Source organism: Mesoplodon mirus, assembly GCF_964341445.2.
Source record: "Mesoplodon mirus genome assembly, chromosome: 5".
Classification (NCBI taxonomy): domain Eukaryota; kingdom Metazoa; phylum Chordata; class Mammalia; order Artiodactyla; family Ziphiidae; genus Mesoplodon; species Mesoplodon mirus.
In genome coordinates this window covers 157,971,822-157,996,962 of record NC_138980.1, presented here as the reverse complement: position 1 = coordinate 157,996,962, position 25,141 = coordinate 157,971,822, and the positions used below count along the sequence as shown (strand labels likewise).

The following is a 25,141-nucleotide window of genomic DNA, read 5'->3' as shown; positions in this document are numbered from 1 at the left end:
ACCCCTGGGTATCCATCCCCCCACCCCAGGTAAAGAAGAAAGCTTCATCAAGACCTTAGATGCTTCCCTTGTGTCTTCTCTGCCTCAGAGGAAACCACCAAACAAACTTAGGTTAATCATTCTTTTTTCTTTACATATAGTCTCACCACCTACACACGTATCCCTCAACAATACAGTACAATACATAGTTTTGAAAACCTAGTAACAAGTACAGACTTAACTGTGTAAGGATAGGTCCACCAATTTTACCACCCCCTCTAATCCCTCTGAACAGGAACACTCCCTTCTTTCTGCCTCATTTTTACCTTTCAAAGGCCCAATCCAAGTTCGACTTCCTCCAACTACTAAAGCTCCCAAGGATTTCTTTTCTCCGGGCTACTGTACTTTCAGAGAACCATACTGTTAAACTCTAATCTGTTATTAATCTGTTATTAGAAATACACAACTGGGGACTTCCCTAGTGGTCCAGTGGGTAAGACTCCGCGCTCCCAGTTGCAGGGGGCCCAGGTTTGATCCCTGGTCGGGGAACTAGATTCTGCATGCATGCTGCAACTAACGATCCCGCATGCCTCAACGAAGACCCAGCGCAGCCTAAAGAAATAAATAAATAGATAGATAGATAGAAATATACAAGTGTTCTGCAAATGGATTTTAAGATTCTGTTAGTATGGAAGCACTTCTTTTTAAGTTTCATAGTACCTACATCAGCATTGCTGCAATAACTGGTATTTGATACCACTCATTGTTTTGAAGCAACTAAAACATTTTCCATCAACAAACTGGCCCACAGAACTGAACACTTACAAATGGTTAAAATGGTGTTAGGTTGGATACAATTGTTTTATTAAACATCAGCAAGCAATAGCAGTACTTTAACTAGGTGGGAAGTAGATATCTTCTTAATTTAAAAGAAATGTGTTTTCTCCTTCTCCCACTCCAGATTCCTTTCTTTTACGCTGAAATTACAGGTCATTCCTCCTATACATCAGGAACATGCAACCAAAGTGCTCTAGGTGATATTTCGACATTTACAGCCATCCTAAACTTCACAGGATGTTGTTTAAAAAAATTTTAAAACCACTTTCTTAGTATTAGCTTCTTGGTTTACACAAATTCCTAACTCAAATGGACACTCTGTTTCACAAAATCTTAATTACATTTAATACTTTTGAGAAAAGCTTATGGACTTCTGCCCTCCTTTCACTCAACCAATGAGAACAGTGCACACAGCTCCAGTTGAAAACCACTTTCATTTATCACACGTTGAGCACTGGATAAGCTACATGCATAAAACGTGACATAACAGGTGAAGTTTAAGACATATACAGCCACCGTAAACGGTGAGATTCAACTCTTTGCAAGCCATACCCCCTGTGTACCATGCATACATAACAAAGGAAATCCAGTGGTCTAACATATATTATTAACCCAAATCCCAATGTGCCATTAACATACATGATGTAAGATAAAGAGACTGTTGATGGATGAAGCATCTGTAAACACCTCCACGTGCTAAGTGGCACCAAAGTGGATATCAAAAACATCAACATTAAGGCAAGACAAACTATATTCCATAAAAAGAACTTTAGCACTCTGACTTACCTCCCAAAAAAGTAACGACAACTTGAGAAACCCTCCTTTTGGTCAGCTGAGAACCTAATTACAAATTCTAATTTGCACCACCGGAAGTGGTAATGGCCAACAACAGCAGTACAACATGAGCACAACACAAAGACTGCTTAGGCCGGTGAACCCCAGAGAAGGGAGAAATGATCCATCAGTTAGAAGGCATTAGCACTTCCATTTTTATCTCAGAAAAATCATATTTGCTAATAGTTAACATATGGAGTTAACATCATACCCTCACTGAGTCTTTGTCAGCTGGCCACAGTTTGCTGAATAGGTGGAAGGCTCACCCAAAGAGGGCTGACAATGTTCTGAGCACTGTGACATACAGTCTTGGTATGTGCCGAGTAAGTACCTAGCGTTAATCAAACAAACTTTCATCAAATGGGTAAAGTAATTTTAAAAGATTTCCTACAAAAAAATTGCAATTGAATATGACATCAATATCACAACCACAAAGAAGGAAAAAGGGTCACATTAAAGTTTCTCTTACTCAATGAGGTAAAAAGAAAGTTATCAGCAGATCTACAAGAGGGTGGTCAAAAAAAAAAACTCTCAAAATGATCAAGACAGGGCTTCCCTGATGGCGCAGTGGTTGAGAGTCCGCCTGCCGATACAGGGGACACGGGTTCGTGCCCCGGTCCAGGAAGATCCCACATGCCGCAGAGCGGCTGGGCCCGTGAGCCATGGCCACTGAGCCTGCACATCCGGAGCCTGTGCTCCGCAACGGGAGAGGCCACAACAGTGAGAGGCCCGCGTACCACAAAAAAAAAAAAAAAAAATTATCAAAACAAACTTGTGAATAAGCTTATGTTCTCTACCACTAAGAAGGAAGAATGAACCCTGCCATAGTATAAAGTGCCCATTTATTGTCCTACTACCTAAGTTTGGAATATGTGTATTCACATTATAAATAAACAAACACGCAAAACTCAATCTTTTACTGATATAAGAATATCTTCATAATACAACTATTACTTTAGAAACTATATTTATAAGTGAGAAAAATGACATCATGTTAATTACCAATCTCTGACAACCTCCAAACGTTTTTAAAACAGTCTAAATAGCAATATATTTGAACATGAAATGAAATGAGCATAGATGTATGCAGAAGCTATGTTTTACGTAACAGTAGAGAGGAACAACGAGCTAACTCAGGTCCTATACTCCAGGAGTTTACTATCTAGAAGATGAGACAAATACACAAATAATTTAAAATAAATGTAGTCATTAGTGCTATCAACCAAGTAGGTGTTCCTTCCTACAGCTGCGCTTTCTGTCTCCTTAAAGTTAGGGGAGGCCATGTGACTTGCTCTGACCAATGAAACCTGCACCACACGTCATTTCTGAGCAGAAATTTAAGAGCCTGGGTGATCTGTTATTCTCTTCTTTCCTTTACACTAGTGACTGACAGTGCTCCAGATGGTGGCAGCTCCATCTGCCCAGCTGCCAAAATGAGAATGAAGTGGCCTGTGACCGATTTACAGTATGAGTGAGAAATAAACTGTTGTTTTAAGCCACTGAGGTTTTAGGGTTGTCTGTTACCACAGCTTAACCTAGCCTATCCAGAATAAGGTAGCATGAAGTAATTTTGATAAAGAATGACAGGAGCTAAGGAAGCTAAGGAAGTATATACTATACCTGATTCACATCTGCTCAGTTTTGTTAAAGGTGATGAAATTTTAAAAACCACTATTTTCCCTATTTAGTGACTGATTAACTTTCCAGATTGCCCAACTAACTAAACAAGCTTTTGGCTATTTTGTCTAAGTTCCTTTCAAAAGGATTTTAAACTTTTACAAAAATCTTTCAGAGAATTCAGTTTTTAGTTTATACACAGAAGCTTACCACTAAGTAATTCAATCCAGTTCTGGACCGTTTCTGGAGGCTGAGTCTCCTTAACGTGCTTTAGAGCTTCATCAAGAAGAACATCCCCTGTTGGAGCATCTGACTTACAAATCACCTAAAATGTAATCAACAAGAATCACATGATCTACTTGATCTTTTTAAACAAAAAACTTAAACAATTATGCAAACACTTCATTATGCTTAAAGCTCCAAGTGTTCATACAGTATCAAAGTTCAGATTTTAAACTAATTCCATACTAAGGAAATCCAATATTTAACCTAACCAGATTAGCCACAATCATGAACGAAAATTTAGCTACTGTGCAATAATTAGGAAAGCAAAATGGTAGAACAGTTTATACTCATCATAATTCCTTTTACTGCTAAACCTTGGGCTATTTGATCCAGAAATTCATTTTTTAAACATTTATTAGTTATAGAAACAGACTCAATTATACATAAGAATTGAATATAGAATAAATGTGGCATCTCACATCAGTAGAGAAATTAATTTTTCAATAGATATAATAATAAAACTGGCTCCTCAGAGCTTATACCAAAATAAAAGATAAAGATTTAAATATGAAATATAATTGAGGGGATGAGAAGGTTTTTTCAAAACTGTGACCATAAGCAGAATCCTTGAAAATACCAATAAGGTCTGATTACACAAAATTTTTAAATACTACAAAACTTTAAGTTAAGGTGGATATAGAATCCACTTTAAGAGTAGAAAAACCAGAGGTAGGGTATGAGAGAACAAAACGCTACACTGCTTTAAACAAGTAGTAGATCTTTATAGCCTTCAATAACATTCTTGGCTAAACAACAAATTTCTAGTTGAAATTCTATAATATCAAAGTGGAATTTGTTATATTACTTTACATTACCTGTTAAGATGTTATGAAATTTAACAGTATTATTTTAAAAATGGGAGTCTTCCCTCAAACTTGTCCTTGACAATACATCCTTTCCTTTTTGCTCAATCTTATGAAAGGTTAAAAAAAAAAAATACAGTATCTGAGACAACATGACCCAATGGAAATATAATTAGAACCAGAAATACAAGCCACAAATCTATTTTTAAAAATTTTAGTAGTTATATTTTTAAAAAATGAAAATAGGTGAAATTAATTTTAATATATCTGATTTAACCCACCATAGCCAAAATACTGACATGTAATAAATAAATTGAGATTGTTTTACATTCTTATTTTTCCATAGTAAGTCTTCAAACATCCAGTGTGTTTTATTTACAGCATGTCTCAATTTGCACTAATCACATTTCAAGTGTCTCGCTCATAGCCACATGTGGCTAGTGGCTACCACCCTGGACAGTGCAGATACAGAACATCTTCATCATCACAGAGAGTTTGATTGGAAAGTACTGTTCTAGACCATGCTTTTAGTAGGGGGTCAGAGAGAATAAGAAAAAAGAAAGGAGAACTTAGGGAGAAAACATTGTATGTCTATATGCTATGGTCATGCCACCACTTCTTACTTCTCACTTACTCCCTAAATCTACTTCCATCTGGCCTCAACACCCAGTGCATGCCCACCCCTTTGAGAATGATCTCACGGTAACAATAAGCTGGGTATAGTTGGATCTTTTTTCTTATGAAATTTTGCCCCCCAAATCTCTCTCAGATGGACTATTTTTCTCCATCACGTCTACAATCATTCTAATCTACCTAATCTGATTAACTTTCCTTGGATTAAGTTTCCTAACTAGCTTCCCTGAACTAGTTTTAGCCTTTTTCAATCCATACTCCTCACTGATCTTTCTAAAGGTAAATCTTATCATGACATTCCAGCTTCTGCTTAAAATTCTTCAGTAACTCAGAGCAAGTTCCAACTCCTTAACAAAATTCAGCAATGTGTGGCCCACTAGTAAATATTCCTGCCCACACATATAATTTATATTTAGGGTTTTTCTTCTTGGAGGACAAGCCTCATTCTTAAATATAAACAAATAACCAAGGATGACAAGACACTTGAAAGTCTTCAACAAGGAAGAGACCAAAAGAGAAAATAAGAACTGAAGAAACAGATAACACACAGATAAAGAAAATTCTCAAAAGAGCAGTAATATCCTCAGGGATTTAAAAGAAAATCTTACATCCATAAAACAAGAAGAATAAGAAGCCATGATACAGAAAACGGTTCCTGGAAATCAAAAACATGAAAGCCATAATAAAAAACTCAACAGAGGATTAAAAGGTAAGAGAGACCAAGAGAATGTCAATTATATCTCAAAAAAGCTAGGAAACAAACCAGAAAGAAAAATAACATAAAAATCAGAAAGAAAATAAAGAACAGCCAAGAGGTCCACTCCACCTTATACAGTTCTAGAAACAGAGTGAAGATACAAGAAATAAAACTTTCCAAAATCAAAAGACACACATTTCTAGACTGAAGAAGCCCAAGCATAGTGAATTTTAAAAGACTCACATCAAGGCATATTACACAATTTCAGAACACTAGAGATAAACAGAAGATCTTAAATGCTTCCAGAGAAGAAAAAACAGGTATCATACAAAGAAGGACAATCAGAAGGGCATCAGACTCTAACAGCAACTCTGTATACTAGAAGACAATGGGGAAATGCCTTAAAAATTCCGTGGGAAAAACCTAACATTCTATTCCCAGCCAATCTGTCAAATAGAAATATGGTACAATAAAGGAATTTTCAGGCATGCAAAGTCTCAAAACATTTTCCTCCCACGAGGGTGGAAGAAAACATTAGATCCAGAAAACAGGGGGCTGAAAGCAGTAAAAAAAGTGACAGGAAGTCCCAGTAGAACCAAAGCATAACCAGTCCAGACTGGAACACAGGCAAATTTTAATGGAGTTATCTGATGTATCTGAACATCTGAAAATTAATAATCTAACTTTTCTCTGATGGAGCATGTAAGAAAAAAGGAGAGCTACATAGAAAACTTTAAGAAAAGGGATTAACTCTAGAAAAAAACAAAACTATCTAAGAAAGGAAATCATAGGATATAACTTAACTCTACAGAAAACAGTATTAATATAGTTGTAACAATATAAAACAATCATTACTGTTTTGCCAAAAATTATGATATAACTCTATTAGGAAGATTGAAAGGTAGGGGTAAAAAGTGGTATGTAAGAAAGCCAAATATTCATCTATTTTTTTTGGCTGCACTGGGTCTTCGTTGCCGTGTGCGGGTTTTCTCTAGTTGCGGCGAGCGGGGTCTGCTCTTCATTGTGGTGCGCAGGCTTCTCATCGCGGTGGCTTCTCTTGTTGCGGAGCATGGGCTCTAGGCACGTGGGCTCAGTAGTTGTGGCTCACAGGCTCTAGAGCGCAGGCTCAGTAGTTGCGGCGCACGGGCTTAGTTGCTCCGCGGCATGTGGGATCTTCCCAGACCAGGGCTCAAACCTGTGTCCCCTGCATTGGCAGGTGGATTCTTAACCACTGAGGCACCACGGAAGGCCCGCAAACATCCATCTATTTTAAGTAATAGATGTAAGTAAGTAAAGAGCATCTCCAACTGATTTATCAAGAAATGGCAGTATAAGCTTATTTAGAAATATGGAGGTAAATGCCCAAATAAGTGAAAACTGTAGCAAGCTGAATGGTGACCCCCAAAAGGTGTTCATGTCCTAACCCCCAGAATCTAATCCCCAATAAATCTTTGTAGATAAAATTAAGTTAAATCAGATCTGGAGATGAGATTGTCCTGGATTATCCAGATGAGCCCCGACATGTAATGAAAGTGTCCTTATGAGTGACATACAAAGGAGAGGGTGATGTAAAAACAGAGGACAGAGAGAGATGCAGCCAGAAGCCAAGGAAAGCCTCAAAGCCATCAGAAGCTAGAAGAGGCAAGGAACAGCACACTGTGGCCTCCAGAACTGTAAAGAGAATTCATGTCTGTTGTTTCAAGCAACCAAGTCTGTGGTAATTTGCTAAGGCAGCCTTACAAAACTAATACAAGGACTGAGAATGGCTGCCGCCCAGATACAAGACTAAGGAGTGGGGAAGGGCAGGTAGAAGACTGCTATTTTTTTTGTTGTAAGTCTTTAAGTACAATTTGATCTTATAACTATCATATATGTATTATCTTAATATAATCAATCATTATTTTTAAATGAATAGATTAAATCATATTGCAGTATTTTTCCAAAAGACTATCAACTGCCTAGTTAAGATCATACAAACAAGCAGATTGAAGTAAAAAGCCCATGCAGGCAGGGAACATGTGTCTCTTGGTCTCCAGTGTATCCCCAGAGTCAAGCACAACGCATGGAAGACTTAAGCACTACATAAATAAATGATGAATGAATAAATGAACGAAAGAGCAAACAATTTGTTGATAATCAACACAAAACTGGTTCTTGTTCCAAAAAAAACAAACAAACAGTATCAAAATCGTTTCACTTTAGGTCAGGGCTCCATAATATTAATGTAAAATTACTTGTAATTTCTACTATTAGTAGTAACCAATGTGTATATTTCATCGATAATTATAATGACAAATTCTTAAGGTTTCTGTCCTCCATAAATCTATGGTTGCACAGTAAAACAAATAAAAACTTTATTCTGCTTTATGACATAGATATCTAAAACAGTAACTTCAAAACTAATCTCATGCCAGCTCATTTGACTCTAAATAACTAGATTTAATTTTAATATTCCACGAGGAATATTTTCTGCCATACCGTGTTTACTTTGCATACAACCTTCAAGAATACATTTCTTTCTTTCCTATAGGATTATTACTCTCTCTGGCATATCAATCAAAAAATATTCAGTTTTCACCTAAAACTTTTTGGATTTCATTATAAGACAATGTATTAAGGAAAAAATAGCTTTGAAACACCCCACGTCCCCCAAGAAACAATGACAGACTAGAAGAGAAAGAGTCTTGAGTATTTTAGATTGAGGTTAAAGTTAGAAATTCTAAAAACTAGTCAATAATACCTCTATTAACACAGACCTTCACAGTGGAGAGGCAGAGATCTGAAAACTATTTGTATTCTGGCAAAAAGATCAACAGCCTATGGATAGTTAATTTGCACAATACCACTTTTGAGTAGTTACGTCAAGTCTTCCAAATCATGGCTTTCAGGAGCAGCAAATAAAGTTTGGAGTCTTTCTGAATATGTAGGATGCAATGGCCAGCGATCCTAACAATGAATTACATTACTCATTATGCGCAAAGAACCAAAAACCCAAGGATGCAAGAAAAGATATGGAAGCATGATTCAATAAAGACTTAGCTTTAAAATCAACTTCTCTTCTTTAATTTTTGAAAGCTATTAGTAAACAACAAGGTTCTACTGTACAGTACAGGGAATTATATTCAATATCCTGTGATAAGCCATAATGGAAAAGAATATTTTAAAAAATGCATGTATATGTATAACTGAATCACTTTGCTGTAAGCAGAAATTAACACAACATTGTAAATCAACTATACTTCAATAAAAAAGAAAACTATTAGTAGAAACAGTCTTCATTTTTAGGCAGCACAAACTCTTTAAAAAGGAGATGTTATATAGGCCCCCTCTTACCTTTCTTGTTAACAGACTTTTACGTCTCATTCCACAAGCCTCTAGCTGTAACCTTCCTCTCAACGCTAATTCAATTAACATACAGCCACGTAATCCAGATGATATACAGTCATTCCAAAATGATGTGTAACCCTATTTAAAAAAGAAAACAAAAGAGCTAATTTACTTTGAACTCAGAGTCAAGAACAGAAATACTTTTGAGCCAAAGTTATTTCTTGTGTCTTTTACCTTGCATGTCTTTCCATAATTAAAATTAAAATACTGAAAAAATACAGTTACTATACTTTATTAAACTAGGATTTTCAGGGACTTACTGTCTTTTCACCACTTTCCTTACATGTAGATAAACAACAAATAACTTTGGAACTCACTAAGTTATGTGCTAATTAGGCTCTTTCAGATTGCAGGCATCAGGGCTCACCCACTCAGTTAACCTTAGATTATAGTCGTTTATTACTAGCATACGTGAGCAAATTAAGCAGCTCAGGAAAAATAATCTAGCCCAATGTAGCCTCATGGAGAATTAGAACATCGTTCAATGCTGTTTACAATAAAAATACAAGGTTAAATTTGGAAGAATACATCAGAAAACTTACCTATGAGGCCATGCCTAAAGTTCTGAATAACAAACTGTAAAGCGATCGGATTCCCCCACCCCACCAAGAGAAATTTAAGGGCAACATCCAAGGTGGAAAAACAGCCAGACATTATGAGATTGACAGACATCCAGGGATCTGGGAATTCTCAAGTGAAACAGGCATCACCAGATAAAGTCAGGGCACTCTTTGAGAGCTAATAACTGGGACAGTCCAAATTATGAAGCCATGAACTTTGCCAGCAGAGTTGCCAGCTATTAGTTTAAAGTACCCAACTCTGAAGACAAAGCAGACGCAATAACTGGTTCTGGTTAAGGCTCAGAACAAGGTAACATATAATTTTGATGGGAGGGAGAACAGGTCAATGGATTCTTTGAAGAATGGAGGGCCAGGAATAGGGAGGCCTAGACCCTTGGTTTCGGTACTTTCTTGAGGTCAGTCTTGGTACGTTGCCAGGTCATGGTGGTCAGCTTGTATTTAAGAAGATGACTGACCATCACGGTCCATGGGACTTCACCACCGACACAAGGACTTAAATGACAAAGCTACCACTTCTGAGAATGAAGCCTTTGGGAAAATAAAAATTGGGATGAAGGGAGCCACAAGGAGATAAACAAAAATATCAATTCAAGGAGGGAGATTTAAATGTGAGGCAGGGAAAGCAAACACTGACTACATTTGAGGGAATCCTTTTAAACTTAAGTGTTAGGGATCTGATTAAATTAAGACTGCCAGGTATCAGCTAAGTGGTTAATAAGACCAATAACTTACAGACATTAGGTACAATCGATGGCTTCTGTATCCATCCAGAACAATTAAAGCCCTAGGAAGCCTAGGAATGGATTCACATAAAATCAAAGTTACAGCTATTGGGCTTCAACTGGCCTGGACATACAGACGGAGTTCCTAGGTGAGCCTCTAAAAACTATAAACGATAGAGTACACCTCATAAAACAGTGATGGATGTAGACAGGACCATGCCCTGTCTCTGCAGCCTGGAAATTTCCGATGAACAGTACTCATGAGAAGCTTACATTTGCTAGCAGAGAACGAAATACACCTCAGCCTCAACTGCTCTCAGAGTTAATGGCATACCCAGAGATGTTAACAAAATGGGGTCTTTAATAACAGACTTCAAAGATCTACATTTAATGAAGAGCTTTTGGGCATTAACATAAAAAGACACATGCTTAAACAGAACTGATTTCATGTGGGAAAATAGACAAATGGGCGCGGACAGTTCTGTAGCAAAGCTTCTGGGACACATGAGCAATATTCCAAAAATAAATGAAGCCATCAAAGCCATACCAAGGGGCCTCCCTGGTGGCACAGTGGTTAAGAATCCACCTGCCAATGCAGGGGACACGGGTTCAAGCCCTGTTCTGGGAAGATCCCACATGCGGCGGAGCAACGAAGCCCGTGTGCCACAACTACTGAGCCTGTGCTCTAGAGCTCGCAAGCCAGAACTACTGAAGCCTGCGCGCCTAGAGCCCGTGCTCCACAACAAGAGAACCCACTGCAATGAGAAGCCCGCGCACCACAAGGAAGAGTAGCCCCCGCTCGCTCCAACTAGAGAAAGCGCGAGCGCAGCAACAAAGACCCAACACAGCCAGAAATAAATTAATTAATTAAAAACAAAACAAAACAAAAAAACCATACCAAGCAACAGAACAGTCCAGTATGTTGATGACACCTGCTAAAATCTGTATCATAAAAGTAGGATCAGGAATTAAGCAAGTTGCATGAGGTAGGAGGCGGGGCAGAAAGGGTACTAAAAAGGGCAGTGTTAAATTAAAAACTTTTATGGCATTACTGGATAAAATGACAATGCCATCCTTAAGAATTATGTCTATTAGAGGGAAAGCAGTATGTTGGAAAAGAGTCAAGTGAATCTGGTCATGACCTAGGCCAGCAAGATTCTGCAGTGAATCCATGTCACAACACATGTGAGTAGAACTACTGAGAAGCCAGAGCACCAGCTTAGGCCTTGCCAAGTGCTAAAGAGCCCTTACATCTTTTCATCTCTAGTGTTAACCTTACAACTAGATTTCACGGATCCCCAAACATGTATCTTAGAAGTTTAGTATCTCCATATGAGATAACGGATGCTAAACCTACTGTGGTAATAATCATTTCATGATACAGGCATGCCTCGGAGATAACAGCGGTTTGGTTCCAGACTACCACAATAAAGCCAATATCACAATAAAGCAAGTAACACAAATGTTTTGGTTTCCTAGTGCATATAAAAGTTATATTTACACTATACTGTAGTTTATTAAGTGTGCAATAGCATTATGTCTTAAAAAAAAGTATATACCTTAATTAAAAAATACCTTATTGCTAAAAAATGTTAACCATGACTACGCAGCATTGCCACAAACCTTCAATTTGTAAAACATACAATATCTGTGAAGCACAATAAAATAAGGTATGCCTGCATATGTAAATCAAACCATGATGCTGTACACTTTAAATTTATATAGTGATGTATGTCAATTATCTCTCAATAAAACTGAGGAAAAAGCTTTATCTCTGAGATTGGAATGCATTTTAAAACAGATGGTACCTTAGATTAAAGGAAATACGGTATTGTAACTACTGAGCTAACCTTAACCCACGGAAGAGGGAAGAGACAGGTGGCATAGGCCTCACAGGTGCCCAGCTGTGTAATGATGAACTAGAGCCTACCACGTCAGCTACTGGGCATCTTAAAACGTGGAACAAGACTGGGTGACGGAACATCCAGATCCAGGCATGCCATCAACCCACCTGACTTCTCAGTGGAAACGATTTCATAAGAGCAGGTCAGTAACAACCACACTGCCCAGAGGATTCTGTCCTCAGATAAACCACTACTCCCTGGAACAATTACAAGAAGCTGCAGTCTCAACAGGATGGTTATATATTCAGGGCATGAATGTGTTTATGCCCCAGTAAAAATCTTATACCCTGTCAAAAAGGCAAGCCAGCCACATTAAAAAAGATGGTTAAAATAGGTGAGGAAGACCTGACAGTATCAAGCAGTTTACGATTTGGTTCGAAAGCACAACTAGCTACGTGTGCAACCACACTGTGCGAGAGTAAAGAAACAGCAATGATGGGGAATTCCCTGGCAGTCCAATGGTTGAGACTCGGTGCCTTCACTGCCGTGGGCCCGCGTTCAACCCCTGGTCTGGGAACTAGGATTCCACAAGCTGCACAGCAAGGCCGAAAAAAGAAAGAAAGAAATAGCAATGATGATTATTATAACAAATTATGACTATGTATTCAGGGACACTACACAGCTCTTGTGCTTGGAAGCCAATAATCATTTCAGACCCCCCAACGGGTATGAGATTCTACCACCAGCGACGGAGGAAATAGCTTCATATCCCAGGTTAGTCCAAGGATAGGGTACTAGTGCTCAAAGTTCAGGGTCACACCAAGGGAGAACCACTGGCCAGGCAATCAACTTACTGATGAAGAAAGCACTGCGCCGGGAATACTAGTAGCCACAGGATCCTGAGGATGTCCCCCACTCACTGTAGAAGAACCTACTGGGTCCTGATGGAGGCTGGACAACCACCAAAAAAAAAAAAAGACTATTTTGGGGCCCTACAAGTTCAAGATTATGATCAGAATCAGCTCCTATTCCTAAAATAGAATGGGAGAGGCAGAGATATGCCAAATAGAGGTGGGTCATATACTGCCCTCACAGAATCCAGAGAAACATTTCATTAGGTTCATGCGTCCAAAACAAGGGGAACATACAAGAATAAACGGGCGCATTAAGACCCTAATATGGTTTTCCTGGTGAGTTGCGCTGCTAGAAAATCAAAACAGGCACATTGAAAAGTCATACCACGTGCAGCTCACAAGCCTCCAACAAAACCAAGAACAGAACAACAACAAAAAAAAAGACTGAACTCGAAAGCCTGGCCACCTGCAATAAAATATTTAAAACATAGTGTACAAACATCATGAGGTATACAACCAAAAGTATTATGTGATTTTCCTTCATAGAACATAAACACACACACACACACACATATAAAAAATAAAATGGGAGCTTCCCTGGTGGCGCAGTGGTTGAGAATCTGCCTGCTAATGCAGGGGACACGGGTTCAAGCCCTGGTCTGGGAAGATCCCACATGCCACGGAGCAACTGGGCCCATGAGCCACAACTACTGAGCCTGTGCGTCTGGAGCCTGTGCTCCGCAACATGAGAGTCTGTGATAGTGAGAGGCCCGTGCACCATGATGAAGAGTGGCTCCCGCTTGCCACAACTAGAGAAAGCCCTCACACACAAACGAAGACCCAACACAGCAAAAATAAATTAATTAATAAACTCCTACCCCAACATCTTAAATAAATAAATAAATAAATAATAAAATGTAAGCACAGAATAAAAGACACAGAACGTGATATATATATATATATAAATAAAACATGAAAAACAGGTACAAAATAGTATATATAAAGTATGACCCTAACTTGAAATTATATAAATAGATATGCATAGAGAATGTTTATATGTATTAATACATAAAACCCTTCTGTATTAACATATAAAACCCACAACTACTGAAGACTGTGCGCTCTAGGGCCCACATGATGCAACTACTGAGCCCACGTGCTGCAACTACTGAAGCCCGTAAGCCTAGAGCCCATGCTCCGCAACAAGAGAAGCCACCACAATGAGAAGCCCAGGTGCTGCAACAAAGAGTAGCCCCTGCTTACCACAACTAGAGAAAACCCGCGTGCAGCAACGAAGACCCAACACAGCCAAAAATAAAATCTAAAAACAAGGCACTTTACTTATTGTAAAAAAAAAAAAAAAAGGCAGCCTACTATATGGGATATATTTGCAAATGATATATTTGATTAGAAGTTAATATCCAAAATATACAAAGAATTTATACAAGTCAACATCAAAACAACGAGCAGCAACCCAATTAAAAAGCGGGCAAGGGGCTTCCCTGGTGGCGCAGTGGTTGAGAGTCCGCCTGCCGATGCAGGGAACACGGGTTCGTGCCCCGGTCCGGGAAGATCCCACATGCCGCGGAGCGGCTGGGCCCGTGAGCCATGGCGGCTGAGCCTGCGTGTCTGGAGCCTGTACTACGCAACGGGAGAGGCCACAACCGTGAGAGGCCCGCGTACAGCAAAAAAAAAAAAAAAAAAAAAAAAAAGTGGACAGAAGACCTGTGTAAACATTTTTTTCCAAGGAAAACATACAGATGGCCAACAGACTCATGAAGATATAATCAACATCACTAATCAACAGGGAAATGCAAATCAAAACCACAATGAGACATACCATCTCACACCTGCCAGAATGGCTATCATCAAGAAGACAAGAAATAACAAGTGTTGGCAAGGAAGTGGAGGAAAGGGAACCCTTGTGCACTGCTGGTGGGACTGTAAATTGGTGCAGTCATTAAGGAAAACAGCATGGATGTTCCTCAAAAAATTAAAAATAGCACTGCCGTATGACCAGGCAATTTCACTTCTGTATATTTACTTGCAGAAAACAGAAACACTAATCCAAAAAGATATATGCACACCAATGTTCACAGAACCACTACTTACAATTGCTAAGATATGGAAGCAACCTAAGTGGCTACCAACAGATGAATGGATGAAGAAAATGTGATACATATATCACTGAAAGTTTCTACTACTTCTAGTATTTTGTCTTTATCATATTACTGCATATATATATACATACATATATATATAAAGTGGAATACTACGCAGCCATAAAAAAGAATGAAATTTTGCCATCTGCAGCAACATGGATGGTCTTGGAGGGTATTACACTAAGTGAAACAGGTCAAACAGAGAAAGACAAAAACCACATAATCTCAGTTATATGTGGAATCTAAAGATAAGACAAACAAAATAAAATGAAAACAGACTCACACAGAAAAACAAGCAGGTGGTTGCTGGAGGGGAAGGGGATGGGAACAAAATAGGTGAAGGGAATAAGAGATACAAACCTAAATTTATTAAATAAATAATATACAGCATAAGAAATATGGTCAGTAATATTGTAATAATTTTGTATGGGGACAGATGGTTACTAGACTTAGGTGGTGATCATTTCATAATATATGAAAATGTCAAATCACTAGGTAGTACACTTAAAACTAACATAATATTGTGCATCAACTATATTTCCAAAAAAAGTAAATAAATATATACCCAAAGAGAGAAAGGAAGGAAGGAAGAAAGAAAGAAAAAAAAGGAAGGAAGGGAGGAAAGGAGGGGAAGAGGAAAAGGAAAAAAGAAAAGGAAAAGGGAAAGGAAAGATCTAAGAACTACAAAGTAAACCAGAATTGGGAGGTCATACAGAACAGGCCTAAAGAGCCCAGACTTTGAAACTACAAACACCTAACAATTCAAAATAATTACTAGTTGTCAATATATGTACAAGGTACACAGAGGAGTTTTCATATTTTACCAGCTATGTTTCTGCTTTTATGCACAAAGTATTTCAAAATGAAATCACTAAAAACAACCTATAATGTTGAATTCTGTTGTGACCAATGTTTCAGAAATGGCTTTCTACATAGACTTTCCTCAGCAAAAGAAAATATCAGGTTTCCAAAAACATTTGGGATTTACTACCAAACTCAATCCAAAATTTGTACTAACTGAGGCCACTCTTGGCTCACATCCCCCTTTTAGAAAACTTGTCCTCAACTACAGATTTTACAGAAAGAGAGGACTGTACTCTGCCACATCTAACTGGACCAGGATGCGCACATTAAAGTTTTCCTCCTGGGAATCTGAACTTGGCCCACAGAGGCTGGATCAGTTACATGCTCATGGGCACTGGAGATGTAATTTGTTATGTGGATTCAGAAGCCACTGGCCATTTTGCACAAATGCAACCAGAGAACAATGATAAACAGAAAGGTATACAAGAGATATGCAGAGCAGAAATGAGAGAACACACAATGTGAGGCAGACCAAGACATACACACAGAGAACACACAGACACACACAGAGAATGGCATCCTAACAACAGAAGCATTCCTGTATCTTTGGGCTGTACTCCTAAACCTTATTTCCATGAGAGTCACCTATGTCTCCTTTTCTTAGGCTACTTGGAGATTTCTGTTCTTGCAAGCAACTGACTTTTAGTAATACCAGAAGGACTTTAATGAAATAATAAATCAGTGGTATCTGGCAAAGGTTTTTGTAATTCAAGTATAGAATCTGTAACTAAAATATTCATCACAGGCTAAAAAATATTATGTGTGGCCAAGAAATTCAAATTTGCATAAATGTAACCTTTAGTTGCTATTAGAAAACCAGTAAGTGTGATTATGACAATAAGGGCAGCTGCTCACGAGAAAACAAACAGCAGTCCCATCAACCCAACTAACCAATTTGCCAAAGAACAAATTAGGATTTGCAATTATCAAATACCACTTACACTTTAAGTGCCACATTCCAATTAATCTCATCCAAATGAAACCCTGACAGCCCCAACCTTAAAAGATAGAAAACACACACGCATTAAGACACACATTAATAATCATTTATATATCAAACAAATTCAAACTGAGGGACGTTCTATCAAATAACGGGTAAAGAACTAAAGGAAACCATATTTAAAGACTTAAAGGAAAGAATGACAATGACTCATTAAGAAAAATAATGATTCATCAAATACAGAATCTCAGTAAAGAGATGGAAATTCTTTAGTTAAAAAGTATGACTGGGCTTCCCTGGTGGCGCGGTGGTTGAGAGTCCGCCTGCCGATGCAGGGGACACAGGTTCGTGCCCTGGTCCGGGAAGATCCCACATGCCGCTGAGCGGCTGGGCCCGTGAGCCATGGCCGCTGCACCTGCACGTCCAGAGCCTGTGCTCCGCAACGGGAGAGGCCACAACACTGAGAGGCCCGCGTACCGCAAAAAAAAAAAAAAAAAGTATGACTGAGGGACTTCCCTGGTGATCAAGTGGTTGGGAACCCACCTTTCAAGGCAGGGGATGTGGGTTCCATCCCTGGTCAGGGAGCTAAGATTCCACATGCCTCAGGGCAACTAAGCCCGTGCCACAACTACTGAGCCCGCATACGCCACAACTAGAGAGAAGCCCGTGTGCCACAACAAAAGATCCTATGTGCCGCAACTAAGACCTGACGCAGTCAAAAATAAATAAATAATAAGTAAACTTTTTTTTTTTTAAGTACAACTGAAATGAAAAGTTTACTAGAGGAGCTCAACAGTAGATCTGAGATGAGAGAGAAAGAATCAGTGAACTTGAATTTGAATTTAAAGAACAAAAGGAAAAAAGAATGAAAATAAGAAAAGCCTCAGAGACTAAAATGTTCAAGCAAGCCTCCCAGCAGTTACAGGAGTCTCAAAAAGAGAAGGCAGAAAAAATAACAACTGAAAACAAATCTGGTGAAAAATATTCAACTAAGATCCAGATGTTCAATAAACTCCAAGCTGGATAAACACAAAGAGATCATCATACCTAGATGCATCACAGTCAAACTGTTACATAAACAAAGAGAATATATATTGAAAGCAGCAAGAGAAAACAACTTATCACATAAAAAGGAACAATACAATTACCAGATAACCTCTCACTAGAAATACTGGAGACCAGGAGGCATTAGGATAACATACTCAAAGTGCTGAAAGAAGCAAACTATCAAACAAGAATCTACACCCAGCAATATTACCCTTCAAAAATGAAGGTGAAACAAAGACATTCACAGATAAACAAAGGCTGAATTTGTTGCTAGCAGGTCTGCCTTACAAGTCCTGCTAATTGAAAGTAAGTAACATCAGACAGTATTTCAAATCCATATGAAGTAAAGATAGACACAAAGGTAAATAAACAAGGAAGACTATATATTTTCTCTTTTTGCTTTTAAAAACTCATTTAAAAGCAAAAGATCGCATAAAACAGTAAGTATAAAACAGTATTGTTTGGGTTATAACACATAAACATAATATTTCTGACAATAATGCACAAGGGGGGTTAGTAAATGAAGATATATTGGAGCAAAGTTTCTGTATTTTGCTGGAATTAAGTGAGTATTACTTTAAAGAAGAGTATGATAAAGATGCACATTGTAATCCATAGAGCAACTACTAAGGAAAAAACTCAAATGGATATAGGTATGGAGGGAGGGAGGGAAGGAAGGAAGGAAGGAGGGAGAAAGTGAGGAGGAAGGAAATTTAAATAGTATAACTTTAATTTTCTATTTAACACAAAAGAAGGTAGTAAGAGCAGAACAGAGAGACAAAAAGGACATTTGACATAGAAAGCAAAGGGCACAGTGGCTGGTGTAAATCCAACTCTATCAATAATCACATTAAATGTGACTAGATCAAATACTCCAAAGGTAAAGTTTCCAAGACTGGATAAAAGATCTAACCATACCTATTCTGTCTATAAGAGACAGTTTAGATTCAAAGACACAAACAGGTTTAAAAGAATGATTTTTTTAAAAAACCATGGAAACACTAATCAAAAGAAAGCTGGAATAGATATCTTAACATGACACAAAGCAGACTTCAGAGTAAGGAAAATTAAGAGGGACAAAGGGGAATATTTCATAATGATAATGAAGTTAACCATCAAGAAGATTTAACCCCTATACATATACACACCTAACAAGAGAATCCCAAAATAAGTGAAGCAAAAACTGACAACAAAAAGAACTAGACAATACAGTAATAGTAGACTACACTGATAACTGATACAACCAGAGAGAAAACACCAAAGATACAGAACCGAACAGTATCAACCAATTTGACTTAAATGACATTTACAGAATGCTCCAACCAAGAACATCAAAATACACATTCTTTTCAAGCACACTTGAATTGTTTTCCAAGATACCCCATATGCCTGCCCATAAAACAGTGAATTTAAAAGGAGTAAAATCATAGAAAATGTTTTACTCCAAGAGAATTAAATTAGAAATCAAGAGGATAAAATATGGGAAATCTCCATGTGAGAATCAATCTGTCACTTCTACATAATCCATGGGTCAAAGAAATCACAAAAGAAGTTAGGAAGCAATATTTTGAACTGAATGAGAATGAAAACACTAAATATAAAAATCTATGGGATGCAGCTAAAGCAGTGTTTAGAAATTTCTAAAGCAGTGTTTAGAAATTTAGCTTTATTAAATATCTATATTGGGCTTCCCTGGTGGCGCAGTGGTTGAGAGTCCGCCTGCTGATGCAGGGGACACGGGTTCGTGCCCCAGTCCGGGAGGATCCCACATGCCGCGGAGCGACTGGGCCTGTGAGCCATGGCCGCTGAGCCTGCATGTCCAGAGCCTGTGCTCCGCAACGGGGGAGGCCACAGGGGTGAGAGGCCCGCGTACCACAAAAAAAAAAAAAAAAAAAAAAAAAATCTATATTACAGAAGAAGAAAGATCTCAAGCCAACAAACTAATCTTCCACCTTAAGAAACTAGAAAAGGGGACTTCCCTGGTGGCGCAGTGGTTAAGAATCCGCCTGCCAATGCATGGGACACTGGTTCGAGCCCCGGTCTGGGAAGATCCCACATGCCACGGAGCAACTAAGCCCATGCACCACAACTACTGAGCCTGTGCTCTAGAGCCCGTGAGCCACAACTACTGAGCCTTCGTGCCACAACTACTTAAGCCCGCGCGCCTAGAGCCCTTGCTCCGCAACAAAGAGAAGCCACCACAATTAGAAGCCCGTGCACTGCAATGAAGAGTAGCCCCTGCTCACCACAACTAGAGAAAGCCCCCGCGCAGCAACGAAGACCCTACACTGCCATACATACATACAGACATACATACATACATAAATAGAAACTAGAAAAAGAGCAAACTAAATCCAAAGCAATCAAAGGGAAGGTAATAATAAAGATCAGCATGGAAACCAATGAAATGCAAAAAGTCAATGAAGCCAGGTTGCTTCTTTAAAAAGATCAAGGTTAAAACAGGAGTAGAGGGGAGGAAGAAAGGAGAGGGAAGAGAGATACACAAAGGTACCAAAATAAAAATACAGTAGGGACATCACTTCCAATCCTACAGAAATGTAAAGGATTATAAGGGAGTACTATAAACGACTTTATGCCAGTAAATTAGACAATTTAGACAAAACGTTCAAATTGCTGGAAAAACACCAATTACCAAAACCACCTCAAGAAGAAAGATAAAATCAGAATAAACCTAAAACGAATTAGGTAATAAAAATCTTCACACACACAGTGTTACTGAGATGTAAGAAGAACGAGTACGGACCACATGTTGAGAAACCTGATTACTGGTCACAGCCACAAGGAAGACTTGTTAGGGGATTTTAAGCAGGTCATTTAATATCCTCTCTGAGTCTCCATTTTCTCCTCTACACAATGAGACAGACAGACTTCAAGCATTCTACAAGTATGATTCTAATCAGTTAAGAATTCCCTAAGCAGGTAAGTATGTGGCTTAGGGCAAAACAGGATACATGATCTATTTTAATTTCCGAAAAAGCATCTGCAAGTCAATCATCAAGGGTATTTTTTTTTTTTTTTTTTTTTTTTTGCGGTACACGGGCCTCTCACTGTTGTGGCCTCTCCCATTGCGGAGCACAGGCTCCGGACGTGCAGGCTCAGTGGCCATGGCTCAGGGGCCCAGCCGCTCTGCGGCATGTGGGATCCTCCTGGACCAGGGCACGAACCCGCATCCCCTGCATCGGCAGGCAGACTCTCAACCACTGCGCCACCAGGGCAAGCCCTCAAGAGTATTTTTAAAACTGCTTAATAGCAATATAAAGAAGTGTCTGAAGAATAAAGTTAACATATCTCAGGATAAACAAACATTTATAATGGGGTTCCTGAAAATTGATGTTTGGCACTATTATACATAATGTAGAAGAGAAGAAGAAAATTTTCCAGTTTTCATGTGACACCGAGATCTTCTTAAATATTAAACTGATCAAAGAGACAAAATGAGAAATAAAAAATTTCCTGAGACAAACAAACATGAAAATACAACATATCAGAATTTATGGGATTTACCAAGAGCCTCTAGATAAATGTTGTGATACTGGCACATGAACAAACAGACCAAGAGAATAAAATCCAGAAGTAAACTCAAGAGTACATTGAAATCTAGTATATGATGCAGGTGTTATCTCAAATCATATATCTGATAAGGGGTCAATATCCAAAACATATAAAGAACTCATACGACTCAACAGCAAAAAACCCCCCAAATAATCCAACTAAAAAATGGGCAAAGAACCTGAATAGACATTTCTCCAAAGAAGACATAATCAGCATGAGAGGGAAAAATGGACAGTTTAATCATTAGTACTAGAACAACTGGACAGCCATTTAGAAAAACAAAATCAGATCCATACTTCGTATTATACACCAAAATTAACTCCAAATAAATCAGAGATTGAAATGGAAAATCAGACAGTGTAAGTACTAAAAGAAAACAGGAGTGAATACCTTCATAAACTGGGAGTGGAGGAAAAAACCAAAAAACTTCCCAGCTATTACTCAAAATCTAGAAGAAATACAGACTGATAAACTACACTATACAAGTTTTTTTAAAGTATGCATGGCAAAAGCATAAGCAAAGTAAAAAAACAAATGAAAATGTAGGAAAATATATTTATAACATATCACAAATACACAATTAGTTCTTAAAAATTATAGGAAAATAAGATCAATACTCAATTTTTTAAAGGCAAAGATATGAACAGTAAATTCACAAAAGAAATGAAAATGACTCAAACGTGAAAAGATGCTTTGTATCATTCATAACAGCACACATTTAAATAACATAAGAAAAACAAAAAACAACAGCAACAAAAAACAACCCAATTCAAAAATGGGCAAAACAAGTGTCCATCAAGAGATGAATGGATGAACAAAATGCGATACATACAACAGAATATTATTCAGCTTTAAAAGAAAGGAAATTCTGTCACATGCTACAACACTGATGAACCAGGTCTGCTAAGTGAAATAAGCCCATCACAAAAAGGCAAACACCGTATGGTTTCACTTATGTGAGGTACCTACAAGAGTCAAATTCATAGACAGAAAGTAGAATGGTAGCTGCCCGGGGCAGGTGGGCGCGGGGAGTCGTCGTTTAATGGGTTCAGAGTTTCAGTATGGGGTGATGTAGTACTTCTGGAGATGAATAGTGGTAAAGGTTGCACAATAAGACAATGTCCTTAATGTCACTGAACTATAAACTTAAAAAGGGTTAAAATAGGGCTTCCCTCATGCCACAGTGGTTGAGAGTCCGCCTGCCGATGCAGGGGACACGGGTTAGTGCCCCGGTCCGGGAAGATCCCACATGCCCAGGAAGATCCCACATGCCGCGGAGCGGCTGGGCCCGTGAGCCATGGCCGCTGAGCCTGCGCGTCCAGAGCCTGTGCTCTGCAACGGGAGAGGCCACAACAGTGAGAGGTCCACATACCACAAAAAAAAAAATAATAATAAAAAAATTAAAATACAAACTACATGAGACAATGCTTACCTAATAAAACTGGCAAAAATCCAAAAATCTAATACCACATTCTGTTGACAAAGATGAGGCCAATGCACTGTGATAGGAATGCAAAAATGATACCACCCCTAACAGAAATCAAGAAAAATCACATGTATCCTTTAACTTGACAATCCTACTTCTAGGAATCTACTCTGAAAATACATCCTTGTAAATATGAAACAATATATGCATATGGTTATTAAGTGTGACATTATCTGAAGCAGTAAAAGCTTGGAAATAACCCATAATAACATCAATAAAAACAATGAATATATGAAGATATATTAACATAATGGAATACTACGGAGCCATAAAAGATCTCTGTATAATGATGTGGAATACTCTTCAAGCTATAATATATAAAAAGAGAGATGCAAACAGCACATATGGTAGGCTACCTTTTGTATATGGAGGAGAGGGGCAAGAATGAATACATATAATTTTGCTATGAAAACACTGGAAAGACAACCCCAAACTAAGTTTTAAAAATGACCAATAGGAGGAGGAAGGAATGAGGTAGAAGGGATGATGGAAATGCGGCTTCTAAGTTGTTATATAGTTGTACATAGTCAAAACAGAAAAAACATTTTTAAAGAGTGAAAACAAATGAACTAATCTAACTGTATACTAATTAGTGATACAACCACAAAGCAATATTAACTATTTTAACTGCCTTCAGAATGCAGTATTTTAACTGTACATCCTAGTAAAGTACTGCAAAGAAATTTTACGCTGAACTCAATAGTCAATTCGTAGTAATACTGACATTATTATTATTTTGAAACTATTTAAATACATGTAGTAAGCCAATGCAAGTAAGTTAATATTTTAGGAACCAAGATTTTCAATTAAGAGAAAAAGAGATACAAGTATAAAATTCAGTAAGTGAAATAAAAAGCCATAATGTTAAATTTTAATCAAAAACCATATAAACTGATTTTCCCTCCCCCCAAAATGCTAGCTCTATCCCTTGAAGAAAATATATTCTATCTCTGTGTAATGAAAAGTCCTAGAAGCAATGACATCCCAATAACACGGAGGACACCCAGTACCCAGACTGTGGTTCACTCCCCACTGAAAAATATCTAGGACTCCTTGAAGACTGATCCCAGGTCTGAAACAGGATATGTACAAAATGAGCCTGGGGCATTTTCGTGTTGATCAGAAAGCAAGAAGTTATCAAAGGTTAGTAAGTCAAATCAAAAGAACACTAAAGTCAAAAGAAAGGAATTCCCATAAGCCAAAGGTGGGACAACTTGAACATAAAAAAGAATAATTAATACAAGTGATTGAAACACAGTGAATATATTAAAAAACTACTAAAAGTAGGGGCTTCCCTGGTGGCGCAATGGTTAAGAATCCGCCTGCCAGTGCAGGGGACATGGGTTCGAGCCCTGGTCCGGGAAGATCCCACATGCCACGGAGCAACTAAGCCTGTGTGCCACAACTACTGAGCCTGCGCTCTAGACCCCACAAGCCACAACTACTGAGCCCTAGGGCCACAACTACTGAAGCCCGCACACCTAGAGCCCGTGCTCCGCAACAAGAGAAGCCACCGCAGTGAGAAGACTGCGCACCACAACGAGGAGTAGCCCCCGCTCTCCGCAACTAGAGAAAGCCCGCGCGCAGCAACAAAGACCCAACACAGCCAAAAATAAATAAATAAAATAAATTAATTAAAAAAAAAACTACAAGTAATAGTTTTAAAAAAGAAAAAAAGCCCACACCTCACTGGAAGTAACTAAGACACTAACTCACTCCTTATTCTAAAACTTAGCACTTAAAAGAAAATTAAGTTTAGTCAGCCCTCTGCATCCAAGGATCCAACCAACCACGGATTGAAAATATCAGGGAAAAAAAATCCCAGAAAGTTCCAAAAAGCAAAACTTGCATTTGCCCCTATTTACATTGTATTTACAACTATTTACATAACATTTACATTGCACTAAGTATTACAAGTAATGTAGAGATGATTTAGAGTATACAAGAGGATGTGTGTAGGTTATATACAAATACTACAGCATTTTATATAAGGGAC

General features: G+C 38.3%; 1 protein-coding gene across 2 annotated transcripts in view; it reads right to left on the bottom strand.

The window, feature by feature from the left end:
* Positions 1–25,141, bottom strand: part of GOLPH3 (golgi phosphoprotein 3) — a 53,344-nt gene that overhangs the window by 7,779 nt on the left and 20,424 nt on the right. For both annotated transcript variants that reach the window (XM_082624157.1, XR_014294318.1), the window contains exons 2-3: positions 9,019–9,150; positions 3,478–3,592 (exon numbers count right to left, since the gene is read on the bottom strand). In XM_082624157.1, coding sequence (XP_082480283.1) covers positions 3,478–3,592; positions 9,019–9,150 — 247 coding nt within the window. Of the gene's footprint in view, positions 1–3,477; positions 3,593–9,018; positions 9,151–25,141 lie in introns of those variants that run through there.